The sequence below is a fragment of the Lynx canadensis genome, chromosome A3 (assembly GCF_007474595.2).
Source record: "Lynx canadensis isolate LIC74 chromosome A3, mLynCan4.pri.v2, whole genome shotgun sequence".
Taxonomy (NCBI): domain Eukaryota; kingdom Metazoa; phylum Chordata; class Mammalia; order Carnivora; family Felidae; genus Lynx; species Lynx canadensis.
In genome coordinates this window covers 38636979-38653427 of record NC_044305.1, presented here as the reverse complement: position 1 = coordinate 38653427, position 16449 = coordinate 38636979, and the positions used below count along the sequence as shown (strand labels likewise).

Here is a 16449-nt window from a genome sequence, read left to right as displayed (position 1 = left end):
AAATGGGGAGTTGTTGTTGGATGGGTGCAGAGTTTCAGTTGAAACTCTGAGTTTCAGATGAAAAAGTTCTGGAGGTAGATGGTGGTGATGGTTGTACAGCACGACAAATGCCACTGAAGGTATGTTTAAAAAATGATTAAATGGTAAATTTTATATTATATATATTCCAAGACAAGAAAAATGAAAAAAGAATGCGTTTGGGCTTAAAAAAGAGAACTCAGTTATAGTGGCTTAAACAGAATAGGTTGTTTTGTTTTATTTTAGATCTCATGTAACAAGAAACCTGGAAGGAGACTGGGGTCAGTAACTGGTCTGTCCTTTCTCTCCTACATTCCTCTGTTGGTATGCCTTCCCTCTTATGTATGTCCCCGCATGGTATAGGATGGCTGCTATACCTCATTTAGCTCTGCAGATGCAGACATGGAAAATTAGATTGAGTCAGACATGACAGAGACATTTAATGTAGTGCTTCCTGACTATTTCTATACTCCTCCATATTTCACAGCCCATTTGTGGTTGCCTGAGACCATGTGACTACTTCTGGCCACTAGACTGGAGTGGAAATTATATGTGTGACTTCCAGGCCCTGGATGCCCTCTTGTTCTGGAGTAGGTATAATCCAGGAGGTGCAGTTATAGATGATGGCATCTCTATGAGCCTAGGTTTGTTCCTGAGTGACTGTGTGGAGTACATTCTCTGGTGACCCAGGTACAACCTATAACATTAATGAGAATTATATTTTTGTTATTTTAAGCCACTGGGACTTGGTGGTTATTTGCTTTTGCAGTCTTGTGTAGTACTTTGACTAATACTCCCGAGTGGGCTTCTGCCAGACAAGTTTGGTGAAGGCAAACTTGTAGGCTTTTAGGAGTAAGAGAATGGATATAAGTTGTTGAAGCATTGGAGTTTTATCCGGATAAGGAAGGAGGTAAGGCCCCAAGAGGAGTGCAGGATAGTTCGAAAGCAACAGAATTAATGGATGGCAGTTTTTAGTGAGGTGGAGGGAATCGAAGTGCTCCAGAGGTGAGCTGGAAAGATAGGAGGGGTGGGATGATTGTGGTTGAGACTATGGAGGAGTTAATGTTATTGATAATGACATAGTCATGGGAGGGAATGTATGAGGTAGTGCGGATAACTTGAAGAGAGGATATCAGAGAATCTGGATGTCAAGCTGTTTATTGGGAGAATCATCTAGGTAAATATTAAAATCAGCAGAAATTATGACAAGGAGTAGTGTTGGGAAGAGTAGAAGTAACCTGGGAGCTAAAATCTCAAAGAATTCTTTTTTTTATATGTCTGAACTGTTTGTATTCACCCTCACTCTAAAATGGTAGTTTTAACTGTTTCTAGGTTGACAAGTTATTTTCTGTTTATTGCCTTAGCAATAAAGATATTAGTCTTCTGGTCTCTTTTGTTGGTTGGGAACTTATCAGTTAAAATTTTAAATTTCTTTGTAGATGATCCTCCTTTTCTTTATGATTAGTTTTTAATTGCTTTTGGTCCAGAGCTTCACTACAGTAGGATTCATTTTCTTTGGAACTCTGTATGCATCTTCAGTTTAAGAATTTCCTTGTAACTTAAGTTCTGATAACACTTATTCATGATCTCTTCAAATGTTAGTACTCTTTCACCCCATTCTTTCTTTTCTCTATTTCAAAATGCCTGTTAATATGTTGGATATTCTCATTTTATACTCTAGGCTTCTTAACTCCTCATTTTACTTCTTTTTATCATTCTAGGATACTTTTTAGATTTTTTTTCCCATAGGTATACCTTATATTTCTCTCTCTTGCATTGAGTTTTTTTTTTTTTTCTTGCATTGAGTTTTAAACAATTTTCTTTTAATTTAAGAAAGTTTTATTTGGTTCCTTAAAAAATCTTGTACACCTCCTCCTGGCCCCTACTCCCAGTTTGCCTTGTTTTTAAAAATTATGATCTCCCTTCCTTTTAATCTTTGTACTACAAATTGTTTTAATATAGGGATAGTCAAACTATGACTTGTGGGCCAGATCTGGCCTGTGGTCTAAATTTGTACAGCCCATGAGCTAAGAATGATTTTTAAATTTTTAAAGGATTGTTATAAAAATAAAAGAAAATTTGACAGAGATCATATATAGACTACAAAACCTACAATATTTACTTTATCTGTTTTAACTGAAAATGATTATCAGCCTCTGTTCTATTAACACTTCTTGGTTTGATAATCTTTTACATTATTTTTTTTATATCTGCTCATTCCATCTTGGGGTGTGTGTGTGTGTGTGTGTGTGTGTGTATGTGTGTGTGTGTGTGTGTGTGTGTGTGTTTGTGTACACATTCGTGCCCATGCATGTGTGGTTTGTAATTTTTTTATTATGAATTCATCTTCAGTTTGGGTTTTGAAAGGTTAAGGATCCCCACAAGAGGAAATGTATTCTAATTCTTGCAAGAGAGGACATGTATTATAATACTGAAGGCTTTGAGTGTGGGGCATATTGAAGTTTCAGCAACAGGAAGCACATTGGGAATGAGTGAGCTGAGACTGGGCTTAGGGTTGGAATTAGTGGGAGATGACTTGGCATGGAGAGTGGTTCATAGTGGGCTGTGGGAATGTCCAAGGTTCCTGCTGAATCTAGGGTTCTCATCTAAATCTCCAAGGTTGATCTATAAAATACACAATGAGGGCACTGGCATCTGGACTGGACAGGATGGCAGTTTACTGAATACTCAGTAGTCAGGGAGGGGTCCAGCACCACTGGGGAGATCTGACATTTTGCAGCAGCACCCCTGCCAACTGCTGTGCATTCTGGACCTGGCACCAAGTAAGTGCTCAGTAACAATCTGGTGAGTGAGTTGATGGGGGAAGAAATGAAAATCAAGTCCACATTTTGGGGACTGTTAAGTACCAGGCAGGTGTCTGTTGCCAACTTTTGCCCTAGACTACTAACAAGATAGGAAGAACCTGGAGAGATACCTCTAGTAGTTGTTTTATAGATACCCTTGGTTTCTCTACATAAATAATTATGTCATCTGCAAAGCAGTTTTGCTTCTTTCTTTCTGATATTTATGCCTTTTATTTTTCTTGCCTAATTGCAATAACTTGAGCTTCCAGAATATTGTTGAATAGAAGTGATAAAAGCAGACATCATTATCTTGTTTCTGATCTTAGGGAGAAGCAATTCAGTTTTTCACCATTAAGTATGATGTTAACTGTAGGTTTTTTACAAATGCTGTTTATTTATGGAAATCGATAATCGAATTTAGAGGCTTGTTCAGATTCAGGGTAAATATTTTGATGTGGGGCAAGACTACAAGGTGTAATTTTATCAAGGGGCATTTAATGTCTGGTTGTATCTTTTTGTGCTATTAGCAGCTATTGATGATTGTTGCCTGTATTAGTTATTACATTATGGGTTATAAGTGATTATATTCTAATTCTCTGTAATTATTATTTACTTGTTAGTTGGGGCATTTCTATGGAGAAAATTTTCCTTCATAAACTATTTGGTTTCCCTGCTGTACAGTTGCTATAGGAAAGACAAAGAAATGCTAGATTTTTTGCTTTCACTTACCAATTTTCAGAAGAGTGAATTGGTTCCATAGCATCTCTCAAACGTAAACGTTTTTTAGAACATAAGTTATGAATTCACTATGTTTTTCAACCCATGCAGTTTTCATTCTTACTGATGCTAAAATAAGTTTTTATAGAAAATTGATATTTACAGATATACCTTGTTTTACTGTGCTTCACTTTGTTGTGGTTCACAGATTTCTTTTTAAAACAAATTGAGTATTTGTAGCAACCCTGTGCTGAGCAAGTCTATTGGCAGCACTTTTCCAACAGTATTTGCTCACTTTGTGTCTCTGTGTCACATGTTGGTAATTCTCACAATATTTCAAACTTTTTCATTATTATTATATTTGTTATGGTGATCTCTGGTCGGTAATTATGACTTGCTGAAAGCTCAGATGATGGTTAGCATTTTTTAGCAATAAAGTATTGTTTAATTAAAATATGTACATTGTTGTATTAGACATAATACTGTTGCACACTTAATAAACTAGAGTGTAATATAAACATAACTTTTATATGCTCTGGGAAACCAAAACGTTTATCTGACTCGCTTTATTGCACTGGTCTGGAACTGAACCTGCAATATATCTGAGGTGTGCCTGTATCACTTTTCTTCTAGGTTTGCTGTTAGGTCTTCATTCTATGTATAATTCATGTTTTCTGCTAAGATCTGAGAACATAAATATATACTTGTATGATAAGGACAAAAGGAGGATGCAATGAAAGCCTTATTTCTTCATATCCACATATAAAGAATGAAACTGTTTTCTTTTGAATCACACTTCAGCTATCTGGCAGCATATTCTAAGAAACCTTGGAATTTTGTGGGTGAAACCACATAAGTCAAACGTTTCTTTGATTGGAACCTGCAGGAGAACAAGCTTTTGATGTCAACGCTCTTATGTTAGAGGTGATATATGTCCGAATAGAAGTCATAATTTTAAAAGTTTCTTGGTGAAAAATCAGTCATTGGAAAACCCTGTATATTCTTGTATAACAACGGAGGAAAAGTCTCTCTGACACATACTGTGTATTTTTGATGTAATGTTAACTTCATGTGGTTTAGCTCTTTGACTTGAGGCATGTGTACATAACCTTCTGAACACTCATTTAGCTTATAATATGCCAATTTCCTAACAATTATTATTGTTCTAAAGTATAACATTTCACTCTTCAACATCAAATATGTACACAAAGGGAATTAAAATTTATGGGGTTTCATGAGCTTAGCACAGTGTCTTTACATTGTAAGTGTCAAAAATGGTTTATTTTCTATTAACTTTGTTGTTGTTTTATCCCTGATTATAAAAATAATATTATAAAAATTTAACAAAATAGGGAGCACCAATAGTCTTGCTCACAGAGTTATATATTAAATTGCATATCTAGATCTTCTAAGTGTAGATACTTATAAAATGATATTAGATCTGGAAAGATATTTACATTTACACTTTACCAAAAAATATAGGGAAGTTACTTCTGGAAAAATGTCAAGTGATTTTTTTTAAAGTTTATTTATTTATTTTGAGAAAGAGGGAAAGCACGAGTAGAGGAGCGGCAGAGAGAGAAGGAGAGAGAGAGAATCTCAAGCTGACTCTACACTGTCAGTGCAGGGCTTGAACTCACAAACTGTGAGATCATGACCTGAGCTGAAGTCAGATACTTAACCGACTGAGCCACTTTGGTGCCCAGTGTCAAGTGATTTAAAAAAAGCTTTTGACATTTTTTGAATGGTTTGTATTTTTGGCAGTGAGTACATATTTTATGTGTATTCATAATATACATATACATATACATATACATAATATACATATACATATACATAATATACACATACATCTTTGCATGTATATACTGAGAGGGTGCAGAGGAAAGGAGGGAAAAAGTGGGAAGGAAAGGTATATATATATATGGCATATATGTATATGGCAATCTTTTTCATTGCTAAGAACCTTCTCTCTCCCTTTACCAGTGTTGTGTGTGTGTGTGTGTGTGTGTGTGTGTGTGTGTGTGTGTGTGTATGTGCACGCAAATTAATAACATGAGAAAATGTTACTTTGTCCCTGGACCTATTGGGGAATCTGAGTGGATTGTTCCTTCTTTTGCTGTGAGTTTTTTGACTATAGAGTTGAGTCATACTTCTCCTTTAGTCTCAGTAGATGCTGAGATCATTTGATATCCTTTACCTGTTGTGTGAATTAATGAAGGACCTGATTTTCTAAAAAAACTATTGGAATACCTTTGGCAGTTTTTTTTTTTTTAAGGTGAACTTTTTATTTATTTTTTCCATGACAAGAACATTTTTTACTTGAAGCATACTTCAGAATATTTGGTTCTAAAAGATGTATATAAACCATTCCATTCAAGAAAAATAAGAATACACATTTTCCTCAGGTATACACAGAAGAATCCCCTGGTGAAATCACATAAAGGACATAACAAATATTAAAAATTTAAGAGTATGGAAATCATACCAGCTATGTTTTCCAACCACAATGGTACAAAACTGAAAATCAACAATGAAACAAAGCTGAAAATCTACAATGTAAATATTAAATATTTAACATGTAAATTTTAAACAACACACTATTATACAAGCAATGGGCCAAATAGGAAATCAAATGGCAAATCAAAATATGTCTCAAAACAAAAGAAAAAGAATACACAATATTCCAAAACCTATGGGATGCAGCAAAAGCAGATGTTAGAGTAAAATTTATGATATAAATGCTTGTATTAAGAAAAAAAAGTTCAAGTAAACAACAATATACCACAAGGAACTAGAAAAAGAAGAAACTTAGCTGAAATTTAGTAGAGGAAGGAAATAACAAAGTAAAATCAGAATTTAAAATAGAGACCAAAATAACATAACATTGAAAGTTATGTTATGACCAGTTTAAAACCAAAAAAAAAAAGCAAAAAAAAAAAAAAAAAAAAACAAAAAAACAATTGGCAATGCTTTAACTACATTAACTAAGAAAAAAAAGAAGACCAAAAATCAACATGGGGAATGGAAGAGAAAACAATACAACAGATAACCATAGAAATGCATAATGTGATAACAGATTATTATAAACAATTATATACTAACATCAGATATTTTAGGAAAAAAAAAAACCTAGATAATCCCTAAAAATGCACGAATTACCAAGATTCAATCATGAATCTTAAAATCCAAGAAGTAGGAAATCTTCTTAAACCAATAACAAGAATGAAAGTTGAATTAGGAATTAAAAATCTCCCAGCACAGAAAAGCCCAAGACCACATGGTTTCATTGGTGAATTCTACCAAACACTTATAAAGTAATAATAACAATATCAAAATCTTACAAATAATAGAGGGAACATATTCAAAATAATTCCATGAGACCAGCGCTATCCAGATACCAAAGCAGGATGAAAACAATACAAGAATAAAAAAGTCTAATTTGTCCAATATAAGTATTACTACCCTGGCTTTCTTTTAATGTCTGTTTGTGTGATAAATGTCCCTCCATCCCCTCACTTTTATTATTATTTTTAGTGTTTATTTTTGAGAGTGAGGGTGAGAGTGGCATAGGGACAGAGAGAGGTTGACCGAGGATCCAAAGCAGGCTCTGCATTGACAGCAGAGACTGACATGGGGCTCGAAAACATTAACTGTGAGATCATGACCTAAGTCAAAGTCAGACGCCCAACCGACTGAGCAATCCAGAAGCCCCACTCAAAGTAATTATTGATAAATATGTATTTATTGCCATTTTTTTTACTTGTTTTGTCATTGTTTCTGGAGATTTTCTGTGATCCTTTCTTTGTCACTTTTGGTCTCTCCTTTGCCCTCAGAAAGTCTCCTAATATTTCTTGCAGGTCTGGTTTAGTGGTCATGAACTCCTTTAGTTTTTGTTTGTCTGGGAAACTCTATCTCTCCTATTCTGAATGATAGCCTTGCTGGATAGAGTATTCTTGGCTGCAGATTTTTCCTATTTAGCACTTTGAATATATCAGGCCACTCCCTTCTGGTTTGACATGTTTCTGTTGAGTTAATCTGTAACTTTCCTTGTAAATTAAGGACTTCTTTTTCTTGCTGCTTTCAAGATTTTTCCTTTATCACTATATTTTGCAAATTTAATTACAAGATGGCTTGTTATTGGCATGCTTTTGTTGATTTTGATGGGAGTTCTCTGTGCCTTCTGATCTGCATGTCTATTTCTTTCCCCCAGATTAGGGAAGTTTTCTGCTGTTATTTCTTGAAATAAATTTTCTGTCCCCTTTTCCTTCTCTTCTTCTGTGACTCCTATAATATGAATGTTATTACATTTGATGAAGTCACTGAGTTCCTTGAGTCTATTCTCATGTTGCATAATTCTTTTTTCTCTTTTATTCAGCTTCATTATTTTCCATTATTTTGTCTAATATATCTCTTATTCATTCCACTGCTTCTTTCAGCCTGCTGTTCATTGCATCAAGCCTGTTTTCCAATCTTGTTTATTGCATTCTTTATTTCTGATTGGTTTTTTAACTCTTTCATCTCTGTTGTAAGGGTCTTACTGATGTCTTCTATTCTTTTCTTAAGCCCAGTGAGTATCCTTATGATTTTTGCTTTAAATTTTCCATCAAGCATGTTTGCTTAGATCTCCAACATGGCCTTATCTTGTTCTTTCATTTGGGATAAATTCCTCCATCTTGGCATTTTGTCTAAGTCTCTTCCTTCTTTTTTTTTTTTTAATTTTTAAAATTTTATTCATTTTTGAGAGAGAGAGACAGAGTATGAGCAGGGGAGGGGCAGAGAGAGAGAGAGAGAGAGAGAGAGAGAGAGAGAGGTAGACACAGAATCCGAAGCAGGCTCCAGGTTCCGAGCTGTCAGCACAGAGCCTAACGCGGGGCTCGAACTCACAAACTGTGAGATCATGACCTGAGCTAAAGTGGGACGCTAAACCGACTGCGCCACCCGGGTGCCCCTAAGTTTCTTCCTTCTTTTGTGTGTTAGAAAAGCCAATTATGTCTCCTGCTTCTGAAAGTAATGCCTTATGAAGTCATGTAGTGCCCAGGGTCTGGCGCTTTAGGGAGTGTCTCTGGTGTATGCTGTGTGTGCTGTGCTCTTGTAGTTTAGCTGCTCTGTCCTTTAGGCCAGTCATTTGCAGAGGCTCTCCTTGCCTACTATGGTCAGTATTTGGTCCCTGGCCTGAATGTGATGAGTTTTAACTAGGTGTGCTCTGGTCTGTCTGTGAAATGAGATCTGACACCAGCTCCACCAGAACTGAGGCCCGGCAGAACTCTGGTCAGGAGATGTGGTGTGGGCAGGAGTTTCTGTTGGTCTTCTGGGTAGGAGTAGGGAGCGGCTGTCACACTGGGACTTAGGCAAGCTTGACTGAAAAGGGCAGTACCGCCAGAGCAAAGGTGTGTGGGACTTGGTGTAAGCAAGTTAGGCAGCCAGTGTCCATGCTGATCTGCTTCCCTCAGGATTTTATTTTATTTTTTAAAAGATGGGAAGCATAAGGTCTTATGTATCTACTCTTGTCTTTTGGGTAAGAGGACATTTATATTTTAATTAATGCAGCTGATTTTATGTAGAAAAAGCATTTCAAAGGGCACTTAGTATTTTTTTAAAAGACTTATCCCTCCAATGTTATCAAAGTAATTTTTAATATTTTGTATATCTAAGAAAAAAATCAGTCTCCTCAGAAATCTTTTATTTGAACTTATCAACCTGTAATGTAAATTAAATTTCCTTTGTCTTAACTTTGGCAGACAGTTTCTAATATTAACAGGTAGAAAATTGAAATAGAATTCTAGGCAGTGCTTCCTATTGCCATCATGTCTACCCTTTTTTAGTGTGTCTGAATGGTCCAAGTTCACTCCAGGGATTTAAAATGCATTCTTTGTTTTACAATTACAGAGAGTATTCACCTGTGAAGGCTATGTAAGTTACTATTATAAGGTGAGAAAGGTGCTATTTTATTAAGTCCACTTTACAGCTGTTGATGTGACATTTTATCGAAAGGTAGGTAGAGGGAGATGCAGGTTGTTGCTGGCTGTTTAGATTTCTCCCATGCCCCCAGGTATGTGGGGTGCCAGAGGCAAAATGGTAGACTCAGGCCACTTGTATCTAAACAAATAACGAAATGTAAAACAATTTTTTGTAGTTACCCAATAATGGAAATAAGACAGAGCCCTAGGAGATTCCTAGGCAGAGAATTTGAATTCCTTCCTGTATTATGTAAATCATTCCTATGAAAAAGGGGTTTTCTTTTATTTTTCTCTGTTTCCTTTTGACATTAGACAGTTGTTTCTTTATTTTCTGCTGAATCTTATTACTAAAATCCCAGATTGTTCATAGAAGTCATTTCATCCATCACTGAATTATTCTGCAACACAACCACTTCTTAAGTAGTACATAAGGGTGTTTTAGTGCTAAGAGGATAAGAAGGATGTTTATAGCATTGTTTTTCCTCAACTGTTTTTGGTTTCCTTGGATTTCTAGGATGTGGGGAGCATCTTGTGCGTACCATACTGGCTAGAGAATGTTCACATGCTTTACAAGCTGAAGATGCTCACCAAGCACTGTTGGAGACTATGCAAAACAAGTTTATCAGTAAGTATAACATTAAAAAATTATGTTCTTCTAAATGTAGATTGATTTACTGAGCTGCAAACTAGTTGGATACCTCATTTGTGCCATGAAATCTAGCTCCAATCCCTAGGATAGACTTAGACCTTCAATTAATGCTGGTCATAGAGATCTGGTATACCAGATACCCACTAATGCATGAAATTTGCCATATAACTGATCTAATGCCCAAGCTATGAGACATTATCTAGGATTAGAGGGGTATACACAGTAGCATAAAATCCTACTAAAACAAAATTCAAGGAACAATATCCTTTAAAAGTTTTATAGTACACTTTGATTCTTCTTTTAGTTAGTGTTATATTAATGAATCTGGGGCTGCCATGTACAGTTGTATAAGGCTGAGTTGAAATCCTTCCTGGGCTCCACTTGCCAAGCTGTGTAACCAAATGTGAAGCTGCATCAGTTTGGAGGAAAGGGTGCCTTTTTCTAATCTGTAGAAAGGTTTTGTATGGCCTAACAGTGGCTGTATCTATAACTGTTACATTGGTTTAAAACTATCTGATTTAGTCTGATTTTTCATCATGTAACATTGAGCTTACCACCATGGAAAGAGTAGTGAAGTTGTATAAGATGTATAAAGTACAGTTAAAAATAAGTTAGGGTAATAACCATGAATAAATTAGAGAAAGCGTATTATAGGGTTAGTCTGGGAGGTTGTATCTTTACTTGGAGAATTAAGACAGAGTATAATAAGATGCTAATTATGTGATAAGGACAACACAGACAAAAATCACAGAAGGCCTTAAAATCTCAGTATAAGAGTTCACATTTGACCTGATAGAAAGGAGAGAATCCTTATTTGTTTCTAAGTTGACAAGTAAAATGGTATCTTGGGGGAGGGCTTATAAAGTGTATCTAAGATTGTCCAAGACCATCTCTGTAGGCAAGAGACATTAGGACCTGGAAATGGTCCAAGGGATGAAGAGGATGGAAGAAATGGAGAAAGTGGAAATATTGATAGACTCAGATTTTGAGACTAGGTGGATGTAGCCCTCTGGATCAAATCAGGACATAGAAACATTAACATTAGGTTAATCAGGGGAAGTTTAACATAAAGATTTGTTAACTATGTTGAAAGTGTAACTATAATATATAAAGAAACTCTATGTTGTACTCTAGAGAGTGTTCAAGGAAGGACATACTTGTAAAGGGTATAGATCTTGATGAAGAAGGTATGGTTTGGCCGCCGGGTAGCAGAGAAGAGAGGTTCACTGGTTTGACCAGGCTGGGACTAGTATGGAGTTGCTGAGAAAACAATAGGCCACTCTCTAGAATGCATATAGAGAGCAGATATCAGTACCCATTGGCTGGGTGTGTCGTGGGAGCCTGGTACCAGTGGGGCAGGGACACAGAGGACTTCAGAGTCCACCAGGCCACAGAGGGCTTACAGAGGGACTGACTACTTGGTATTTGACCCTCTGGGCCACAGGGGCTACATGCAGACTATTCAGGGTCTTGCCAGTGGAGTCTTGTGCAGCTGCAGGGGGCCTATTGCTAAGCCCAGGCTTAGATGTTAAAGTCACCCACCCACACTGTCTTCACACCCACACTGTCTCTCTTCCCCAGCCCATGCTGGATATTGCAGGAAGGGTGCCTATTGTAACTGTTTATCTTCTCTAGTTCAGCTGAATGTCTGAATCCTTGCCTTCATTCTGTTAGTTCCTTCCATATAAGCCTAGTCTCTTTATACATGTCATTTTATATTTGTTTGCCACTTTTCCCTCTCTACTGGATAGCATCGGGATTCAATGGACCTTCTTTGTCATTGGGAGGGACCATCTGCTTCATAGTCACTCTGTTCCCAATGTTGGCTTGTACTGAGATAGGACTTGCTCTCCACTTCCTTACGGGTTGCTGGCTACTATTGCTACCAAATTCACTATGGTGTCCTTGGTATTTTTGTAGTCTTTGACTTCTTCTGTACACACAGCATCCACTTACAGTAGATGCTAGTGGTAGTAGAATCAGATGATTGGAAACTTCTTGGAATAGTCAGTGAGAATGTCAAGTCCTCACGGCCTAAGCATATCAGGCTAGTTTTTTGTTTGTTTGTTTGTTTTGTTCTGTTTTGTTTTGTTTTACTTTACTCCTAGAGCATCTTACTGGCCTGAGGGAATGGGGAACTTTTCTATGTGGCTTTCTGTGTCTTGAGGCCCCCTCTATTCTTGGATCCTTCAGATCTAGCTAGGGCTAGAAAAGCTAGGGCTTTTTTATTTGTCTCCTCTTTTTCTTCCACCCTTACCAGCTTGGAAGGAGGGACAGAAGCCTATACCAGTGATCAAGTCTTTTCTTCTGGTTTTCCCACAAATGTCCAGTGTGTCCAGTCATACCCCGACCCCAGTGCTACCTTTAGGGTACTGGTGAGGAACTCCAAACTATTTATTTTGCCAAATTTTAGGCTTTACCTGCTCAAATCATATTTCATTCTAGAACTGTCTGTACTTAGAATTTATGAAAGTCCACTTAGAAGCTCAAAGGATAAAACTTAATATCAGCTATGTAAATACACAACTGATGGGATCAATGGAAGTTTCTGGGGATGGAGATAAAACTATATTTCATTATTGTACAGGCCTTTAGTAGGTATTGTGCTCTATTAGGAAATATTTTTAGGGCAGAGAGAGAAAGAAAAACAGATTATGGACAGGAAAGAATTGGATATATCTGAAGGAAGAACAGAGTGAATAACTATAGGAAAAGAATTCAGTATAAAGAGATTTTGTACACATGCTTTCTTACAGTTATTTGAACTGAGGTTATGAAGATATAAGGAATGGTATTAATTGTATGCATGCTAGCAAGAATTGCTTGATAGCAAAATGTGAGCTGAGGAATGAGTTAGGGACAGGTCTTTGAGGTCTGCCTCTCATGGTTTTTCTGAAAAAGGTTGATTACATTTGTGTCACTATATCATCAAATATATCAGAATCAGACTTCGGTATTATTGGTCTTTTGTTGTAACAATTACCAACTGTTGATTGCTGTTTTTAAAGGAAACCAAATTTTTGACCTTAATAACACATATAATTTATATAATCTGGTATTTGTTACCCAGCTATATTAGAAGCATTCTTAGAACATTAGTGGGAAGGAATAGTAAGAGGTGAAAACTGGATGCTCAGGAGAAGTTAACTTCCTGGAACCAATGGTGGATGTGGAACTATGGCATGTGGCAACTTTCTGAAGCACTTTACTGAGTCTAAAACCACAGATTAACCAGCTGGTTGTACCTTTCCAGATTTAGGTCCATGCTGAGGAGTTCCTGAATTCCACTCTGTTCTCTTCTGTTGCTTGTCCTCTCCTTTTCTCTAGCTTTTTGCAGCTACTCAAGAGAGTTGGACTGCAGTCTGTCATTCCGCCACTGGATTCCATGACCTAATACATATTGAACCCCATCTTAAAAATTCCAGAATCATGGAAAGGTGTAAGAAACTTCAGAGCCCACCTGTTTATTTAATAGTTGAAGAAACTTAAGTTTCCAAGTTTAATGACTTGTCCATGTCACTTAGTCAGTGTGTATATTTTCTGTAAGATCACACTGCCTTTTTTTTTTTTTTCTTTTAAATACAATGAATGGGAAATAACAGAAGGAGAATGTTCTGGTGGTTAGCAGAGTTGGGTTCTACTCTCAACTCTGTGTCTGACTCACTGGATGTAACAAGTTACTTAAGCTGTTTTGTTTTCTTAAAAAAAAACAAAAATAATGTTAGGCAAGAGACAGTTTCTAAGTTCCTTTACATACTAAGTTCTATGAATTCTCTACTGCATACAACCTGAAAATGTGAAATTCTTTTTAATCAGGTGATTTGGAAATGGGATTAGAAAATGCAAATTTTCCAGAACCACTTGGGAATTTTCAGGAACCACAGATGATATTTATAAAGTAGGTAGAATGAAATAAACAGAGTTTACCAGAGGCCTGGACAAGGAGCAAGGAGGTTGGGTTCTTTCTTCTTTTAACAGTGATGAAATTCGTTGTTTGTTATAGGACAAGTCTTTTTGTTCTCAGTTTCCTCATGTGTAAAATGAGGGGCCAGAAAGTCCCTTCTAGCTCCAAAATTCTATTTGATCCTTGGTTTGTTTACAGGCCAATCTAAACTGTTTATGTGAACATACAGTTGTAAATCAAATTGCTCTTTAATTGAAGCTATGAATTAAAATTGTTAATGGTGGATTTTAAATTCCTATTTGAAGTAATTTGGTTGAAATCCTTCTGACAGTGACTGCGACAAGCTAGCAAATACTTTTCTTGGTTTTATGGAAAGACACTACTGTATTCTTCCTTTCTTCCTTTGCTTTTTCTTTAAAAAAGCATTTGCATAGATAATATATCTAGAGATTCTCATTGCAGTGGATACATAGAAAAATTTTAGATAATAATCAAGACAGATACCCATTTCCCATTTACTCTAAGTCCCATTGCTTTTGCCAGAAAGAACCACTACTGACAATTTGGTATGTGTCTTTATAGTATATTCTTTTTGTCCATGCACACACCTCTCTCTATCTTTCATCATTTATAACAATTATAGAAGAGATTTCTAATATATTGTTTTGCAAAATACTTTTCACTTAACATACCTTGATACTTTTAATGTGTCACTATGCATAGATTTATAGCTGCATATCCCATATCATAATTTATCCGTTTCCCTACTGAGAGAGATTCATGTTGTCTGTAATTTTTAAACATTTTTTAACGTTTATTTTTTGAGAGACAGAGAGAGAGAAAGAGCATGAGTGGGGGAGGGGCAGAGAGAGAGGGAGACACAGAATCCGAAGCAGGCTCCAGGCTCTGAGCTGTCAGCACAGAACCCGACATGGGGCTCGAACTCACTAACTGCGAGATCATGGCCTGAGCTGAAATTGGATGCTTCACTGACTGAGCCACCCAGGTGCTTCTCTGTAATTTTTGTTTATATCATTTTCCCATGTGTGAATGCCTATTTCTCTGACTCTGAGCATTTTACACGATGCCATTTTCACTCTTTTTGTAGCATATCAATTTTATTTTTTTAACTTTTTTTTAGTGGTTGCCCTAGAGGTTGCAATATACATTTACAACTAATCTAGGTCTATGTTCAGATAATATTATGCCACTTCATGGGTAGTGCAAGTACCTTAAATAACAAAAATTCCTAATTCTTCCCTCTCATCCCTTCTATCATTGCTGTCATTCATTTCAGGCATACATAATCATATATAAGTACACCCTCCCACACACACAAGTGGGTATGTTGTTGCTATTATTATTTATATAAATTATTATATATGTTGGATCACTTAAGAATAGGAAAAGTAAAGTTTATTTGCCTTCCCTTATTCCTTCTTTAATGTTCTTCCTTTCTTTATGTAGAATGATGTTTCTGCCTTATCAATTTCCTTCTCTCTGAAGTATTTCTTTTTAACATTTCTTGCAAGGCATGTCTACTGACAACATATTCCCTTAAAGTTTGTTTGTCTGAGAAAGTATTCCTCCTTTTGAAAGATAGTTTTGCAGCATACACAGTCAAGTTTGGTGGATTGGGTGTGTGTGTGTGTGTGTGTGTGTGTGTGTGTGTGTGTGTTGTTTTTCTTTTGACACTTGAAATATTTCACTTCAGTCTCTTCTTGGTTTCATGATTTCTGAGAAGTCAGATATAATTCTTATCTTTGCTCCTCTATGAGTGCGGTGTTTTTTTTCCCCTCTGGATTCTTTCAAGATTTTTTTTCTTTATCTTTGATTTTCTGTACTTTGAATATGATTTGCCTGTATACAGTTTTTTTGGGGCATTTATGTTGCCTGTTGTTCTCTGAGCTTCCTGGATATGTGATTTGGTGTTTGACTTTAATTTGGAGAAACTCTCAGTCGTTGTTTCAAATATTTCTTCTGTCCCTTTCTCTCTTCTCCTTTTGGTATTCCCATTTTGTTTAGTTTACATCTTTTGTAGTTGTTCCACAGTTCTTGAATATTCTGTTTGATGCTTGTTCTGTCTCTTCAAACGATGTTTTGTGGTTTTTAGTATGCCTTGTAATTTTTTCTTGATAACTAGACGTGATGTATTAGGGAAAAAGAACTGTGGTAAATAGGCTTTTAGTAATATGGTGATGAGGTGTTGGGGGAGGAGAAGTATTCTATATTCCTGTAATTATGTCCCAGTCCTTTAGTAGCCTATGCCTCTGGTCTGTGAACTTCATAAGTGCCTCTTAGTTTTTCACCCCTACACTCTTCTCCCATGTAGAAGGTTAGAGCTGGATGGAGTTGAATATTTTGCATTGAGTTTAGGCTCCAACAAAACCCCAACAG

The 16449-nt window shown here is 36.3% G+C and overlaps 1 protein-coding gene across 4 annotated transcripts in view; it reads left to right on the top strand.

Annotated features, from left to right (window-relative positions):
* TASP1 (taspase 1) overlaps window positions 1–16449 on the top strand; it is a 269597-nt gene that overhangs the window by 141050 nt on the left and 112098 nt on the right. For all 4 annotated transcript variants that reach the window (XM_030310108.1, XM_030310111.1, XM_030310109.2 and 1 more), the window contains one exon: window positions 10014–10124. In XM_030310108.1, the coding sequence (XP_030165968.1) occupies window positions 10014–10124 (111 nt within the window). The remainder of the gene's footprint in view (window positions 1–10013; window positions 10125–16449) is intronic.